This window comes from Euprymna scolopes, chromosome 40 (assembly GCF_053919585.1).
Source record: "Euprymna scolopes isolate OS-2025 chromosome 40, ASM5391958v1, whole genome shotgun sequence".
NCBI lineage: Eukaryota > Metazoa > Mollusca > Cephalopoda > Sepiida > Sepiolidae > Euprymna > Euprymna scolopes.
Genome location: NC_136521.1, coordinates 15,491,898 through 15,512,112, shown reverse-complemented (window position 1 = coordinate 15,512,112; position 20,215 = coordinate 15,491,898). Strand labels below are relative to the sequence as shown.

The 20,215-nt window shown below is 29.0% G+C and overlaps 1 protein-coding gene across 1 annotated transcript in view; it reads right to left on the bottom strand.

The window, feature by feature from the left end:
• Positions 1-5,750: 5,750 nt before the first annotated feature.
• The window catches only part of LOC145265391 (S-crystallin SL20-1-like), a 31,993-nt gene continuing 17,528 nt past the window's right edge, over positions 5,751-20,215 (bottom strand). Inside the window, exons 4-6 of the mRNA XM_080121207.1 lie at positions 19,964-19,999; positions 11,790-11,897; positions 5,751-5,955 (exon numbers count right to left, since the gene is read on the bottom strand). Of these exons, the coding sequence (XP_079977333.1) occupies positions 5,791-5,955; positions 11,790-11,897; positions 19,964-19,999 (309 nt within the window). The 3' untranslated portion in view covers positions 5,751-5,790. The remainder of the gene's footprint in view (positions 5,956-11,789; positions 11,898-19,963; positions 20,000-20,215) is intronic.

The following is a 20,215-nucleotide window of genomic DNA, read 5'->3' as shown; positions in this document are numbered from 1 at the left end:
TCAGTGACCTTTTTTAACTATATCTAAGAGCGAGAGACTAGTGGCAGATTCACAAGTCAAGATGTGGCAGCAATATTTCATACATGGGTGATTTAGTGGGTTTGTAGACATACAGGATAATCTCAGGTGTGAGTAATCTTCTAGCACGTTAGAGAGAGCCCACTTTCTTTGCAGCAGCCTTGGCAATTACTTCAATGTATTTGTTCCAATTCATGATGTTTGTGGATGTTAAGCCTAGGAGCTTAAGGGAAGTACTTTCATAGCAATCCGTTGTTGAGAAGGTTTCTTGTAACTATTAAGGGAAATAAGTTTAATTTGGGCGGCATTGAACGCTACCATGCAGTTTCCGTCCCATTCCACTACGGACTGAAGCTCTTCCTCTAGAGTTTTTATTATTTCCTTTGATATGTATTCTTTCGTTTTTCCCTCGAGTCTTTTATAGAGCAAGTGTCATCAGCAAATATGCCCATCTCAGAAACAATTGTATCAGGGAGGTCGTTAATGAATATCAGGAATAATAATGATCCTAGGCTGGAAAGAATATACCACCTGTAAGTGATCATTTTGTATAATAGTCTCGAAGAGTTATCTGGTATTGCTTGCAGCCATAAAAGCTAAATAAAAAATGTTAAATAGTTTTAAGTTTCTCATACTCCCACAAACAGGAAAATTTTTATATGAGGAGTAAAACTAATAAAAACTAGAAGACCTTCAGAGCGCTACTAAAAGCATCAAATGAAATTTAAAATGCCCATATAGTACTACTTAAAAAACGTTTCCGTTTTGTCTGTAGAGAAATGAAAATAGTTAAGAATCGATGAATGAAATGCTGAGTTTGTATTGTTTCAATTTCAAAAAAGAAAGAAAGAGCCAACCAATTTCCTGAGCGAGGCTAGGATCACAGTGTAGTATTTGTTCTGATGCTACACTTTACCTTTTCTGTCCTCAATCAGAGGAGGAGAAATTCTTCATGACAGAGACAATTTTTATTTTTGTTTCCTAATCAGAGTGTTCTTTTTTGGGGAGCTGGATTTTCCCCAGATTAAAAACCGGCCTCATGTTTAGCTCTGCCCTCGTGGGGAGGCAAGTAAATAGGAACGTTAAAAATCATGTTTAATGCTTGATATTCAAGGATACAAATGCCAATTTGATTTATAAATAATTAATCTTTTTTCTAAATTTTAATCATTATTTTTCTGGAGATATCCTTATTAAAATACCAATTTGTAGACGTTTCTTGTGTATTTTTTAAGTTTTAGCTGGGCATAAAAGCATACAAAACTATAGCCAATTTCCTTTTTATTAAATAGACCCTTTGCGACCAAGACCGCCAACCCCCAATATTTCCTCCTGTATCAGAAAACACGCTATGTGATATACGTATATCTGTACGTGATGTTGCGAAGCTAATCAAAAACCTTGATTCGAGTAAAGCAACTGGCCCTGATGGTATTCCAATTATAGTACTCAAAAAACTTCAACCTGAATTAGCGCCCATACTTACAAAACTGTTTAAACGTTGTCTTAAGGAGAATAGTTTCCCATCTCCCTGGAAAATCTCATCAGTATGCCCTGTATTTAAGAATTCAGGTGATCGCTCATCCCCCTCTCAGTACAGGCCAATAAGTCTCCTGTGCGTCATGAGTAAGTTGCTAGAATCTGTGTTAAATACAGAAGTAATCAAACATCTCAACAAAAATAACCTTCTTAGTGACACTCAATATGGTTTCCGTTCTGCTAGATCTACAGCAGATGTCCTTACAGTTATATCGCATAGGATTAGCAAATCTCTCGACGGTGGCAATCTTTCTAGGGCAATTGCTCTTGACATATCTAAAGCCTTTGATAGGGTATGGCATAAAGGTTTACTTCATAAGATCGCTAGCTATGGTATAGCTGGAAAAGTCTTCTCAATTATTAAATCATTTCTTTCTGATAGGTTCATAAGAGTAGTAGTTGAGGGGCAAAAATCAGAAGCTCACAGTATTAATGCCGGTGTCCCTCAGGGATCCATCCTGGGCCCAACTCTTTTCCTGATCTACATTAATGATCTTCCAAATCATATCCTTACATCATTTGTAGACATTTATGCTGACGACACTACCATTTATGGTACCACATCTAAGACAGTAAACGACCAAGTTCTCTCCAATTCTCTCTCCTCTGATCTTGAGCACGTAGTACAATGGGGAAAGAAGTGGCTGGTTACTTTTAATGCATCTAAAACCAAGCTTCTCTCTTTACATCATCAACATTCTAATCCACATTTGTCATCAATTGAAATGAATGGCTCTCGTCTTCAGGAGGCCTCAAGTTTTGACAATCTTCTGGGCTTGACCATTACTCCTGATCTTAAATGGAACACGTATATCAAATCTGTTGCCAAGGCCGCTGGAAAAATGGTGGGATCTTTCTATCGATCCAGTAGATATCTCACTGCTGATGCTATTCTCTACCTATATAAGAGCCAGGTACGTCCAAGGATGGAATACTGTTGCCACATCTGGGCAGGAGCTGCTAGAAAGGACTTGTCCTGCCTTGATAGAGTTCAAAATAGACTTCGTAGCCTCGTAGGAGATGTCCTTTTCTCCTCCTTGCAACCTCTATCTCACAGAAGAGATGTTGCGAGTTTGTCTCTGATGTATCGTTATTTTCATGGAAAGTGTTCAACTGAGCTTCAATCTATGGTCCCCCCTCGCCAAACTTTCACAAGAAACACTCGTCTAGCTGTAAACACTATCAATAATTTCCCCCACTCTTTATCTGTGCCTAAACCTAAACGTAGATTCCATGAACAAAGCTTCTTTCTTAGAACTGCACGCCTGTGGAATTGTCTTCCGTTTTCCTGCTTTCCGGCTGACTACAATATGGTTGTGTTCAAGTCTAAAGTAAATAAGTTCTTGATGAGCCGTTCCATATAAGTTATTAAATTTACCAAATTTTCATTACTAATGATTACTATATTGACCAATTTCTACTGTACACTCTTTAACCCTTATCCTTGAGTGGCCTCTGGGCCTTGATAATGTGGTGATGCCTATGTAAAAAAAAAAAAAAAAATAGACTAACGAAGCAAAATATAACATTACCTATTAAAACCGCTACATCTCTACCTTTTTCCTTTTCCCCCTCATTTTGCCTTTCTACTCCCACATTCTTGTTTTCCCTTTGCTCATCCAATTTCCTTCTAGCTAGACAAACATACACACAGCCGCCTCTCCTTTATAGATTATACTAGACTACATATGACCCGTTGTGTCAGTATATGTTATAGTTAGTGTTGTGGTAGGATCCACCTAATTAGGATACGTGGAGTGTCAACCACATAAATATGCTTGGTACCATAAAGACAGGGAGACCCCACAAGAGACCCAACGAGAGACACAGATAAAAATAAAACTCCTTTATATAATATACTAAACTACCTATGACCCGTTGGGTCAGTATATGTTATAGTAAGCTATGGAATAGTGAGTATATTTATTATACCAAAAATATGCGTGCTTGCGCGTACAACAATGGTCACCACTTTTAGTTATATTACTTAGTACCCAGTAAAGTACTTATTTGCAGCAAATTTAAATGCGATATTCGTTTTCAACATACCCGAAAGCCTACAAAAATCGTAAATTTGATAGAAAATGTTTAGGTGGAAAACAAGTAACAATTCACTAAAGATTCTACTTTTATATTTGCTTTTAACAAAAAAAAAAAGCTACAAACAATTGTGTTGGTTATTTGTACCGTAATATTTGTCTGACGTCACTTCCGTCTAATGGCATTGTAAATAAAGAAGTGCGGCTTTTAACGAAAGCCAGTATGGCATAAAGCATTTATCACAAGTCAACGACTAAAACTATTGCATATTTCTTACATGCATGACCTTAAACGTATTTAAAAAAACATTTGCAAGTAATTTTAACGCATTTTCACTGCCAATTACGGGATCTAATGCAATAAAAAAAAAACTTGGGCAATTATTTTTAAATCGTAAAACACTAAAGTAAATATGTAAGAAAAGTAACTCTCTTGCGTTTGGTTTCAGTTACAGTGAGAAATAGGATTTACCAGTTCAATGGTTTTAATTTCTTCGGTGTTTTTCTTAACCAACCAGTTAACTATAAGAGGTCGCCTTTATTGCATTTGTAACAGTTACTTCTTGTACGAGTTTTTTTATGTTCTATTTATATAAAAAAAGAAGGTTAGATGTTATCATGTGTTGATAGTTAAATAGTTTCTTTTTATTAGTACACTTTCAACGACGGGGAACACTGAATTGAGTAATTTTAACGTCTTTAAACTGTCAATTATAGAATATATAAAATACTTTAAAACAGATTAAATCGTAAAAGCATTCGTTTTTTTTTTTTAGTGTTTGAGAATTATTCCAACTTGCAATGAAAAATACAAATAAAATTCGTAAAATGTTGATGTAAAAAAGTAAAGTTTTGTTTTTATTTGCATATTTTAACCGCGAAAATATTGCCGATTAAAAAAAATCATGAGATTGTTTTTATTTAGTTACGCATGCGCAGAATTTTTCAAACCGAAAGTTTTAAACTGGATGGATAGTTTTAACGCCTAAGCAAGACAAATGTTGTTTTATGATATAATAGATTAGATATATTTTATTTTATACTAGCGGCTGCGCTGCGTCAGCACACACAACGCCGAGTCCAACACAAAATCAAATACACACAACATTAAATACACTCAACATCGTCTTACTATCAACGTTTACCCTGCGAACTCGGAGTATGGGAAATTCCCATATGCATAAAACAAATCACTGAAAAAACAAAAAACACCCTAACTAAGGATAAGGATAATGATTAAACGTTGAATAAAATGATGGTTAAAATTATTACAAACTTGCCAAGATTCGAACCTGGAATCGGCTGATACGTAGTCAGACGCGTTATCCATTGCGTCACAAGTCTTGTCCGTATTCCGAAAGATGTGACCGCGACTGTATACAGACAGTGTTAAATTCCGTTTACATGAGCAGGTAACTTTTTCGACGATTGTAAGAAACGGCCCAAAAACCTTATTTCGGGCTTTTTGTGTGAATCGAGGTTGTACGTTACAGACCATATATAGATCAGGTCAATCTAGGGACTCAGACCTTTCAGGGAATAAAAGAATTTTTCTGTTCGGTGCATCGGTTCGAAAGTTTTATTGGTATAAAGGCACACACACACATAAATAAATAAACATTTAGAATTTTATCAATAGTATGGTTTCCCGGTTCAATTATTCGGAATTCTCTCCTCAAATTTGTACATTATAACACTGACATTTTTTTATGACGAAATTCGGTCCAGTTGACCCTCATATAATTTATATGTTCTTCTAAATTGTACATATTTATCTGGGGTAATACTGATAAAGATGAGAACATTTTGCTTTTTTGTATTCTAGTTTTTTATTATAAACTGGATATACAAACATAAAAACACAAAGACAACTGTCCTTAATGTAATAACCAACTAGATTTTATTTAATAGATGACCCAGCAGCAGTTGACATCCAATACCTGTATTTTAGATGACCAATTTGAATAGCATCGGTTTTATTAATTAATTAGATTCAAGAAAAGTAAAGAATAAATAAAGGCATTTTAAATTTTCAAATGGAAATGTTTATTATTTCGTATAAACATTTTTTTAATAAATTTTTCAGAAGAGAAATCTTGCAGGATCAAAGAAATGACAATGTTACTCGAAAATGAGTATCTTTTCCAACGGCATAAATATTGAACCGATCCAATCCTTCCGTGATAGGTACTGTCTACCAGTTTGTGTTAGAACGCTTCTTCAGGTAACCAGAGATCTTAGGGTGGGCAGCGACACGCTTCCACATGGCCATAAGTTTGGGGTAGCTGTTGAACATAGACTGGTCCTCCATCATTGGGCTCTCCAGGCAACAATAGCACATCATATCGCACAACATCATCTGCAGTAAAAAAAAGGAAAGCATTATATATCAAATAATCTTAATTATCTCCCTTTATTATAACTGTTTAATACATATGATATTAAAAGCGGGTTCTCTTTAATTAAACCGTAGTATTTAATTCAATTTTATCGGTACAAATAACTCTTGCATTATAAAGCACAGTTATTTAAAATGACATAAATGGTCATCCGGATTCTGCATCCGCTTGCAGCTTGTAATGACATATAAAAAGCCTTCTAATTGTAACTGTACGAACGGTCTAAACTGACGATGACCCGTGTAAATAAAATACATATACAGTTTACCATACACACACACACACACACACACAAACATACACACAGATATATATATATATATACACATACATATATATATGTGTGTGTGTGTGTGTGTGTGTGTGTGTGTGTGTGTGTGTGTGTGTGTGTGTGTGTGTGTGTGTGTTTTATTTTTTATTACCGTTTTATCTGTTTGGTTGCATATGTTTAAGATGTTGGACCGTGTTTACGATCTAACAGCCTCGTCGCATCTTATAGAAATGGTTGGTTAGTATTAGGAAGAATTGTTTTTAGGAGGAATACGGAAAAGGGGGGTAGGAGATAATAGAGGGGGAAGGCGAGTAATGATAATATTTCAGTTTTGAAGTTTAAAGTATATTAGGTTGTATTGTGTGGGGGGTAGCAGATTCAGGCAGGCTTGGGTGGATATAGGGAAGGGGAGGGGGAGAGAGGATGGTAAAGAGAAAAGAAAAAAGAGAGGGGGTAAAGAGAGAAGGGGGACGTTTCAATTTTGGGGTTTTTAAATTTTGACTACTTTTTTCCTGTTCGATAAGGTATATTAATAAGGGAGAGAGAGAGAGAGAGGGGGAGAGAGATAGATGGGAGGAAAAGGGGGGAGACGGAGAGGGAGAGGGAAGGGGGTTATTACGACTGTCATTTTTGGCCGTTACAGAGTTACGTGGTCGTTGTTCATTTCATAGTGGGTTGTTTTTAAACAGTTAAGAGTTAATACAGACGTTGACGCACGCATAAGAGCGCATAATACATATACATACATATTACAGACCAATGTGTAGACACATAGGTACATACATATAAAAAACAATGCCTATGCAGATGTACCTGGGTCTACGTGCAGACATATACACATATACACGCAACTCTTGTACACATATATATATATACTCGCATATATATACAGATATAAGTACATGCTCACACATATATAAACATACACACACCCATTCGAGTACATATACGTGGATGTACAGATTTCCAGTAAGAAGTAGATGCATACATACACATACACAGACATATACATACAAGTACACACATACGCACAGGCTCATGCACACGTATACATAATTACCTAAAACTATATATTTATAAAATATAAATATGTAGACCCATATAGACACATATATATACATAATAACACAAATATATGCATATCCACACATGTACATATATACATACGCATACCGGCATGCATACATCTATGCCTAGTAAATAAACTAAAGTTAGGATAAATAAATAATAATAATAATAAATAAATAAATAAGTGTACATGGTTTACAGGTTTTTACTAATTACCAGTTTTACCAAATATATATATATAAATATATATATATGTATATATATAAAGCTTTTTAAAATAGTTAACGCGTTTATTTTTTATAATTTTTTATGTGCTAATAATATAGTTATTAAAATAGTATCATACTTTTTATTATTATAAATTTATTTACTTATATATATACATATATGTATTTATATATATATATATATATATATATATTTTAATAATTATTTGTTTTCATATGTTAGTAAAAATAATACCAAGATTATGTTTACATTTCTGATTGAAGAAATAATATTTTCCATTAGAAACTATGAATTTAACAGTTGCCAGTTTTTTTAAACTTCCGAAACAGCGATATGGTAAACAACTGATGATCCTTGTATCCGATTTAAGAATTTTAACTCAATGTTACATTTTTTACCGTCATTACTTGCACAAAATCGGATTATGTATCTGTCATATATTGTATTTTATTAGAATTTCGAAGAATTTAAGCTACGTTTTTTTTAGTAATCTTATATAAAATTTTTAAAGCTTCTTTAGACTCTCTCTCTCTCTCTCTCTGTATATATATATATATATATATATATATATATATATATATATATAGTTTTTTTTTCCATCCGACTTTTCTTTAATTTCAAATATGAACAAGTAAAGTTATAGAAGAATAAAAGGACACTCAAATGAGGTATAGTTTGTTACATTAAATTTGTGAGTTTGTGAAAAAAATACAAGTGCGGACGTTCTTTTTGCCGCCTGTGTATTTGTAACGTTTAATTGCGTCTATGGAATTGTGTTCTTATAGATGTGTCTCCGAATGTATGTATAATGTTTTCTTTTCTTGTTCTGATAGTATATAGTGTTTTGTGTAGTGTACAGTGACGGCTGGTTTTTGTAGGCAGATGTATATTAACAGCCACGATAAATGATTTATGCACGACAGTTTAACATGACGAATAAACATTTTTTACGTTAAAAAGAATACATCTTCCTCCAAAATGAAACACTATAACACCAAGATATATTTTGCATTTCTAATCTAAATATATTCAAAATCAGTTATGTCTATTTTTCTTCGAAATACCAATGTTTGCCCTCCTTTTTCGGCCCTGTCGGTGGGGCATTAGAATACGCCGACTGCCCCCTTGCAGAGGGTAAAAGTCCCTCAATGGGGGTCCTGGATATGACCTTAAACTTTATCCAGTGGTGAGGCCCCAGCTTGTGGGCTTTGGGGAGTGTGGAGCCACCCTTTAATTGCCATTGCTCCCAGGTCCACTCTGACCCGGAGTGGTAGTACCTGTTAGGGTTCCAACTATGGGTTAAATAGAAACCGACGTGAAAACAACAAATATATTCTATTAAAAAAGTTTTCTTCAAAATCTTTGGATTCGGCATTAAATAACCCGAAAAGGGTTGATATGCCGTAAAACAAAAACAACCAACCAACCCTCCTTTTTCCCTGTTCCCGTACTTTAACAATTTTAAAACCTTATTGGCATGATAATGTAATAAAGATTCTTATGTAACTAATAGTTTGTTTGTTTTTTTTACTTAACAGAAACATTTCTTTGAAAATATATTAAAATGGAAAAAGAATATAGATAGATTTCTATGAGTCGTTCTGTTTATCATAATTGATTATTTTAAAAAATATATACAGTTACTGAATTATAAGTGCTTGGCCATACTTATAGGTAAATGTGCACTGAACAGATACTATAATACTTATAATTAAGTTTAAATTTTGATATATCTGCTTTTAAAAAAAAAAAAATTACATCGTTCATTTCTGTATTACGTTTAAGTTATTTTAACCCCCACTCTTCCCATGTTAAATAATAATTTCGTAATGATAACGTTAATATTTCAGCGTCCCAATTGTTCTTTTGTTAGTTTGTTTTTTTTCGCGTTTAAATTATCCAAATAAACAAGTGTTAATACTGTCTGCTTTTTTTTTTCATCGTTCATCTCTGTATTAAGTTTAAGCTATTTCAAACCCCACCCTTCCCATGTTAAATAATAATTTCGAAATAATAACGTTAATATTTCAGTGCGCAGGTCATGCGCGCATGCGCAACCGAATATCGTAAACCGGAACGTGGGTTACATACATCGTTACAAGTTCATTTGAGTTTTATAATTATATATATATATGCACACACACACACACTCACACACACATATGTATATATATATATATATATATATATATATATATATATATATATATATGTATAACTACTTAATTTACTCACATAAAATTAATATACGAAAATATAGATTTATGCGTTAACTTTAAGTATTTACTTCAAAAGTGATCAATACGTAGGCAGAGCTAGTTAGTAAGTTATAAAATGTATATGGCGATTAGGCGCATAAGCCTGAAAAGTCCTAGAGTGGATGAAACGTGGAATATTCAGTGTAGCCATATGCATTTTATAACTTACTATATATATATATATATATATATATATATATATATATATATATATATATATATATATCATGCGTAATCCTGAACTATTATTCTAGATTGACACGATATACTGAATCGTTGAATGTCTACCGAATTTCCCTTATTAGAAACTGACATGTGCACACACACACACACACAAACACACACACACACACACACACATATATATATACATATATATATATATATATATATATATATATATATATATATATCATATGTAATCGTGATTGACACGATATACTGCATCGTTTAATGTTTACCGCTTTTCCCTAATTAGAAACTGACAAGTGCACATAAACACACACACACACACACACACACACACACACACACACACATATATATATATATATATATATATATATTATATATATATATATATATAATTTTTACTATAATAATACAATACCTACAGACACGAGTGTTTCATCCTTTCGGGAATCTTCAGTACAGTGCGTCACGATTAACACCACTCGACAAATTCGAACCCAGCAACACGAGCTATTTCTGACTCGATTAGCAAGGACCGCATCCAATCGGCTACCATTAACCGTGTGAAATAACGTTGAATTTAAACATTTTAATTTTAAATGTTCTTTACACCAGAACAGTGATTTAATCGTTATACGATGATCTATGCATAAGAGTAAAATTAACCGACTTAATTCAACTGAAAGTGCTCAACGATAAGAAACGGGTTTCTTAAAGGGACTGTCATAATTATGTTTTACTATAATAATTAAACACCTACAGACACTAACGTTTCATCCTCTCGGGGATATATATAGGTATATGAGTCGTAGACGACGAAACACGTGTCAGTGGATAATTATATTTTAAAAAACAATATATATGCCGCTCCGCATTTGAGAGTTTCGAATTGGTTAAAGAGAAAATCATTCCCAACTCGCATTTAGGTAAAACAATACCGATCACGTGAAAATCCGTCGCCTCTGTCGAAAGTTTTAGGTAAACATACATACATACATACATGATGATTGCAACGTCTTGTCAGGCGAGTGCCACTCCCTCAGACATTTAAAATCCAGGAGCCCAAATGTCTGAGGGAGTATCTATACAAATATGATGTTACAGAGTCTAAGCTTTGTACGACAGCTAAGTCTCTCTCTCGGTTCAAAATGTTGAGATCCAGCAACAAGCAAGAGCAAGATAGCCAGCAACAAATTAAACTGCAGACCAGCTTAATGCGGGTACTGGTCTTCCTCTTTATGGTTTTTTAAATCAGAGATTTGCTTCTCCTAGAAAGGTTGCCTTCACCACGGCTTACGGGAGCCCTCTCTACCCCAATACACATATACACACACACACACACACAAATATACACGGTGCTAGTTGGCCGTTGACCCAGAAAAAGAGTTCATTCGCCCTTTGGAAGGTCTTGTTTTTAATCCTTCAGGGAGACTAGCCGCCCTCCTCACCAAACAAGTCTGGTGGGGGAACCAGTTTAGTCGCCGGTGACCCGACCATGAGGCAGGTAGTACTGGGTTACATGGTACCAGTAGCATATGACATGACCTGACATACATACATACATATGACATGACCTGACATACATACATACATACATACATACATACGTATAAACAGACAGGTGAGATTTATATTATAGATGTTGGCAATTTTCACGTCGTCCCACTCGTAATCTTCGATGTCTTTCTCGAAATAAGTTCATACGATATGTGTCAATATTTTCGTTTAAGTTCCCGATTGTGTTTAAATAAGATTTTCTAATGCACTAAATACTTACTTGATCACCCATGAAGAATTGGTTTCCACCGTTGCGCATTTCCAAGGTTCTCTCCAAGAAGGGAAGGATCCTGCGGCAGGTTTCCATGTACCTGCTTTGCATGATAGGCTAAAAGAGAAGATGACAGTCACACATTATATTCGAACAAAATCGCCATAAATTTAAATGCAATTTTTTTTTCTAAAATTAATTTATCAAATTCAAAATGATATGAATATTTGAATAATTTTTAAAAAATGTCAATTTCTTCATCCGTATAAGTAATTGTCATTTTTAAGTAAATATTCCTTAATAAATATTTATGGTTGTGCATTTTTGAGATGAGGATTGCTTATTCGTATTATTTGGATTCTGTGGACTACTGTTCTCATCTTGGGACTTCAACCCGATCATGGCCGAAGGAACAAGAACATGCTACTCTCGTGGATTAAAATTATAGTTCCGTTCAGAATTCCGTGCAGATTCCAACATCAACATCAATATTCTTAAGTTCGAGAAGATACACCTGAACAACGAAACGTTGTGCAGAACAGCAATCGAAGAATACAAATAATAATAAAAAAAATATTTATTTGAAAATAATGTATCTATTTAAAATAACTGAATATATTTAAAATTAAAGTATATATTATAATTAATGTATTTATTTAAATTAATGTATTTATTTAAGCTTACTCTATATCTTAAAAAAAATATTTATATTTAAATTAATGTATTCGTTTAAAATTACTGTATATATTTAAAATGTATGCATTTATTTAAATTAAAGTATGCATTTAAAATTAATGTATATATTTAAAATTAATTAATTTATTTAAAATTAATATACATAGTTAAAATTAATTTATATATAAAAAAACAATGTATATATTTAAAATTAATGTATATATTTAAAATTAATGTATATATTAAAAATTAATATATATATTTAAAATCACTGTATATATTTAAAATTTCTTCATATATATTTAAAATTGATGCATTTATTTTAAATTAATGTATAAATTTAAAATTAATGTATTTATTTTTAATTAATGTATATATTTAAAATTAATATATATTATAAATTAATGAATTCATTATATATTGTTTTATATCTTTAAAATTATTCCATTAATTTCAAATTAATGTATATATGTAAAATTAATATATGTATTTAAAATGAATGAATTTATTTAAAATTAATATAGATGTATAAATTTACTGTATATATGTAAAATTTATGTGCGTATTTAAAATTAATGTACATATTTAAAATTAATGTACATATTTAAAATTAATGTGCATATTTAAAATTAATGTGCATATTTAAAATTAATGTACATATTTAAAATTAATGTACATATTTAAAATTAATGTGCATATTTAAAATTAATGTGCATATTTAAAATTAATGTACATATTTAAAATTAATGTACATATTTAAAATTAATGTACATATTTAAAATTAATGTGCATATTTAAAATTAATGTGCATATTTAAAATTAATGTACATATTTAAAATTAATGTACATATTTAAAATTAATGTGCATATTTAAAATTAATGTACATATTTAAAATTAATGTACATATTTAAAATTAATGTACATATTCAAAATTAATGTGCATATTTAAAATTAATGTGCATATTTAAAATTAATGTACATATTTAAAATTAATGTGCATATTTAAAATTAATGTACATATTTAAAATTAACGTACATATTTAAAATTAATGTGCATATTTAAAATTAATGTACATATTTAAAATTAATGTACATATTTAAAATTAATGTACATATTTAAAATTAATGTGCATATTTAAAATTAATGTGAATATTTAAAATTAATGTGCGTATTTAAAATTTATGTGCGTATTTAAAATTAATGTACATATTTAAAATTAATGTACATATTTAAAATTAATGTACATATTTAAAATTTATGTGCGTATTTAAAATTAATGTACATATTTAAAATTAATGTGCATATTTAAAATCATTGTGCATATTTAAAATTAATGTGCGTATTTAAAATTTATGTGCGTATTTAAAATTAATGTACATATTTAAAATTAATGTACATATTTAAAATTAATGTACATATTTAAAATTAATGTGCATATTTAAAATTAATGTACATATTTAAAATTAATGTGCATATTTAAAATTTATGTGCGTATTTAAAATTAATGTACATATTTAAAATTAATGTGCGTATTTAAAATTAATGTACATATTTAAAATTAATGTGCATATTTAAAATTAATGTGCATATTTAAAATTAATGTGCATATTTAAAATTAATGTACATATTTAAAATTAATGTACATATTTAAAATTAATGTACATATTTAAAATTAATGTACATATTTAAAATTAATGTGCATATTTAAAATTAATGTACATATTTAAAATTAATGTACATATTTAAAATTTATGTACATATTTAAAATTAATGTACATATTTAAAATTTATGTACATATTTAAAATTAATGTACATATTTAAAATTAATGTACATATTTAAAATTAATGTGCATATTTAAAATTAATGTACATATTTAAAATTAATGTACATATTTAAAATTAATGTGCATATTTAAAATTTATGTACATATTTAAAATTAATGTGCATATTTAAAATTTATGTGCGTATTTAAAATTAATGTACATAGTTAAAATTAATGTACATATTTAAAATTAATGTACATATTTAAAATTAATGTGCATATTTAAAATTAATGTACATATTTAAAATTAATGTGCATATTTAAAATTTATGTGCGTATTTAAAATTAATGTACATATTTAAAATTAATGTGCGTATTTAAAATTAATGTACATATTAAAAATTAATGTGCATATTTAAAATTAATGTACATATTTAAAATTAATGTGCATATTTAAAATTAATGTACATATTTAAAATTTATGTGCGTATTTAAAATTAATGTGCGTATTTAAAATTTATGTGCGTATTTAAAATTAATGTACATATTTAAAATTAATGTACATATTTAAAATTTATGTGCGTATTTAAAATTAATGTACATATTTAAAATTAATGTACATATTTAAAATTTATGTGCGTATTTAAAATTAATGTACATATTTAAAATTAATGTGCATATTTAAAATTAATGTGCATATTTAAAATTAATGTACATATTTAAAATTAATGTACATATTTAAAATTAATGTACATATTTAAAATTAATGTACATATTTAAAATTAATGTGCATATTTAAAATTAATGTACATATTTAAAATTAATGTACATATTTAAAATTTATGTACATATTTAAAATTAATGTACATATTTAAAATTTATGTACATATTTAAAATTAATGTACATATTAAAAATTAATTTACATATTTAAAATTAATGTGAATATTTAAAATTAATGTACATATTTAAAATTAATGTACATATTTAAAATTAATGTGCATATTTAAAATTTATGTACATATTTAAAATTAATGTGCATATTTAAAATTTATGTGCGTATTTAAAATTAATGTACATATTTAAAATTAATGTGCGTATTTAAAATTAATGTACATATTTAAAATTAATGTGCATATTTAAAATTAATGTACATATTTAAAATTAATGTGCATATTTAAAATTAATGTACATATTTAAAATTAATGTGCGTATTTAAAATTAATGTACATATTTAAAATTAATGTACATATTTAAAATTAATGTGCATATTTAAAATTAATGTGCATATTTAAAATTTATGTACATATTTAAAATTAATGTGCATATTTAAAATTAATGTGCATATTTAAAATTTATGTGCGTATTTAAAATTTATGTGCGTATTTAAAATTAATGTACATATTTAAAATTAATGTACATATTTAAAATTAATGTACATATTTAAAATTAATGTGCATATTTAAAATTAATGTACATACTTAAAATTAATGTGCATATTTAAAATTTATGTGCGTATTTAAAATTAATGTACATATTTAAAATTAATGTGCGTATTTAAAATTAATGTACATATTTAAAATTAATGTACATATTTAAAATTTATGTGCGTATTTAAAATTTATGTACATATTAAAAATTAATGTGCATATTTAAAATTAATGTGCATATTTAAAATTTATGTGCGTATTTAAAATTAATGTACATATTTAAAATTAATGTGCATATTTAAAATTAATGTGCATATTTAAAATTTATGTGCGTATTTAAAATTTATGTGCGTATTTAAAATTAATGTACATATTTAAAATTAATGTACATATTTAAAATTAATGTACATATTTAAAATTAATGTGCATATTTAAAATTAATGTACATATTTAAAATTAATGTGCATATTTAAAATTTATGTGCGTATTTAAAATTAATGTACATATTTAAAATTAATGTGCGTATTTAAAATTAATGTACATATTTAAAATTAATGTGCATATTTAAAATTAATGTCCATATTTAAAATTAATGTGCATATTTAAAATTAATGTACATATTTAAAATTAATGTGCATATTTAAAATTAATGTACATATTTAAAATTTATGTACATATTTAAAATTAATGTACATATTTAAAATTAATGTACATATTTAAAATTAATGTACATATTTAAAATTAATGTACATATTTAAAATTTATGTACATATTTAAAATTAATGTGCATATTTAAAATTAATGTGCATATTTAAAATCAATGTGCATATTTAAAATTAATGTGCATATTTAAAATTAATGTGCATATTTAAAATTAATGTGCATATTTAAAATTAATGTGCATATTTAAAATTAATGTGCATATTTAAAATTAATGTGCATATTTAAAATTAATGTGCATATTTAAAATTAATGTGCATATTTAAAATTAATGTACATATTTAAAATTAATGTGCATATTTAAAATTAATGTGCATATTTAAAATTTATGTACATATTTAAAATTAATGTACATATTTAAAATTAATGTACATATTTAAAATTTATGTACATATTTAAAATTAATGTGCATATTTAAAATTAATGTGCATATTTAAAATTAATGTGCATATTTAAAATTAATGTGCATATTTAAAATTAATGTACATATTTAAAATTTATGTACATATTTAAAATTAATGTGCATATTTAAAATTAATGTGCATATTTAAAATTAATGTACATATTTAAAATTAATGTACATATTTAAAATTTATGTACATATTTAAAATTAATGTGCATATTTAAAATTAATGTGCATATTTAAAATTAATGTGCATATTTAAAATTAATGTGCATATTTAAAATTAATGTGCATATTTAAAATTTATGTGCATATTTAAAATTAATGTACATATTTAAAATTAATGTACATATTTAAAATTAATGTACATATTTAAAATTAATGTACATATTTAAAATTTATGTACATATTTAAAATTAATGTACATATTTAAAATTAATGTGCATATTTAAAATTAATGTGCATATTTAAAATTAATGTACATATTTAAAATTTATGTACATATTTATAATTAATGTACATATTTAAAATTAATGTGCATATTTAAAATTAATGTACATATTTATAATTAATGTACTCATGTAAAATTAATTTTTATTAAAATAGAAAAGCATAAACTGAAATAATGTCGATATTTACTTTCTTTTGATTTCAGGAAGGTGTGAAATATAAGAAAAATAAAGCAGACATCCGTAGAAGAAGAGCACTCTAGTCTACTAAAAACTGCCTGAGCAGTAAGCAGTAAACTTCTTCACGCCATAAATGTAAGGCAAAGCCTTGGATGGAGAACTTCCAAGGAATACTAAGAATGCATGCATCAGCATGACAGAAAAAAAGCTTCTGAATCAGGCCAGTTACTGTCAGACTGATTGTTGACATAACCATCATCGACTGGTACGTTCGACAGTCTCGCATGTTGCCAAGTTAATGACATAATGTCACCTAGAAGTACAAGTCCACTCGGTATGGTTACGCCTTCGGTCGTGGGAAAAAAGTAACGATACGCATCTTCTGAATGATGCTGCCACCACTTGAACTACTGCGATAGGGTGCAAATCTATAAGGTGTAACATGGATGGAGGAGTTGCGCAGCAAGATATTTGTTCACATTATATTTAAATTTCTGCATGTTGATACGGTCGGAGAAATACGGAGAAATGGTTAGAATTACAAAAAAATAAATAAATAAAGGTGTGAGAGGAAAAAAAATCAATGAAAGGGTGGGATTATGTTGCTAATCTGGTGGATCGGGGTAATATGAAGTAAGTTCGTCGATGCATATTCAGTTGTAACACTTGTAAAAGAAGCTTAGAAATGGAACTGTGGCGATGGGGCAGCTGCTAGAGCTTGCCAGACAGTGTGGAACCTATTAAGTAAGAAACTCTTTTGGGAATTCTGGTCTTGAAATATGGTAAAATTAAGCAAAGGCTATGAGTAAAAAAAAAAAAGAAAACTATTAACCACGCCTTTACTTATTCAAAGTTCTAGAAGTGATACAGAAAAGAAAAGCAAATTATTCAAGGCTGTAATACAATCTTAAAAGAGCCGTCGGATATAAGTATAAACACGATACTCCATTATTATTAACTCCAAGGTCGGACCTCTTTATCTCTAAGAACTAAATTTAAACTGCAAAATGTTAGTTGGTTGGTCATTTTTCTTTTACGGCATATCAACACTTTTCAGGTTATTTAACGCAGAATCTAGTTGTTTTAAAGAAAGTTGTTTTTTTTTAAATAGAATATATTTGTTTTTTTTCAAGTCGGTTTCTATTTAACACATAGTTGGGACCCTAACAGGTACAACCACTCGAGTTTAAAGTAGACCTGGGAGTAATGGCAATTAAAGGGTGGCTCCACACTCCATAAAGCTCGCAAGCTAGGGTGTCACCATTGGATATAGTTTAAGCTCATATCCAGAACCACTGTAAAATGTAATGCCGATAAAAAGACAATATTATAAATTACTATTTTGGTTTTATATTATCTCCCTTTATTTAGAACTCTCATGCTTTAAATTATCTTCCTTAACGAATTATCAGCTATATGAATACATCATAATCTTTTAATATATTAAACTATTCTAAGTTATATTGCGCCTTCTTGCGTTTATATTATTAATGATAGTTAATAGTACTCTAAGTTACACTAGCTCGTAAGCCTCTAACTTACACACATTTCAACACGTGTTAGGTTGTTAATATGTAGGGACAAACAGGTTGTAGACACCGTCGCAAGGAACATAAGAAAGAAATAACTCGACTCATTTATTTCTTAGTGAAACAACCGACATTTATTTACAGGTGTTTTCGTGTCGCTCTTCGGCAACTGTGCTTAACACGTCTATATATATCCTTCTCTAACGTGTTTCCACTTGCACGCTATGTGTCTGAAACACGTCTTCAGTACCTTTGAAATAACGTTCCCTTCTCTAATATGGCCTCCTCTCTGTGCGCTTGTTCTGTTTTTTAAGTTATTCCTTCTTCCTTGCCGTGACGTCATCTCGCACACGGCTCGGTCATTTGAATACAGCTTTTATATGCTCGTCCCTGCTTTGTTACAAGGGAATTATACATCATTATTTTATGCAACTAGGAGAAAGGCAAAATAGGTTAAGAGTATATTGGACTCCTATGTGATAGAAAACAATTATAACTAAAAAAAAAATACATGTATGGACCGCTGGCCACAATAATTGCGTCTAACACTTGAAAGAAAATCGATTTTGGCCAACGATGACGACAGCGCCACCATTCTTTCGAAGAGAGTTTTTTGTTATTAATCGGACTGGAAAAGCGTAAATTGCTCGAAAATAAACCACAAACCAGCACAAATTCACTTACTATATAGTTTTTTTTTTATTTGTTTTGTTGTTTGTTTTTTTTGTTTTGTTTTGTTTTTTAGAAGAACAGCTCTCGGTAACAGCGATTATTTTGAATATCTCATAGAACTTCAGCGTTAGTCAGAGTTTAGACAACAGTCGCTGGCTGACACGTCTATCGCGAAAGAACTCCAGAACTAAAATGAATGAGCAAATGGAAAAACGGAAGTAATACTAATCATGACGTCACCCCTTCACGCTGAGTTATGGCAACAATTTCCAGATGTATACTGTTTTGATGACTAGTAACGTGGAAAATGTTTCATTTATAAGATATTAGTTAAAAAAAAACAGATGCAAGCAATACTTACGGTCATGTTGCCGGCGTTCATTTCAGACTGGTTACCCTGGAATAAAAAGCATTTATATTAATAAAAAAAAAAAAGATATATGAGATAATTTCAAATACGTGTGTATATTTCACGCGTCGTGCACGAGTTATAATTATTTCTTTTATTTACTACTAAGACAAATTTTTATCTATCTATACATATACTTTTTTATTATTAAATATTATTACATGCATAAAAGGTATATCCATGCACGCGAATGTATCTAGCCGT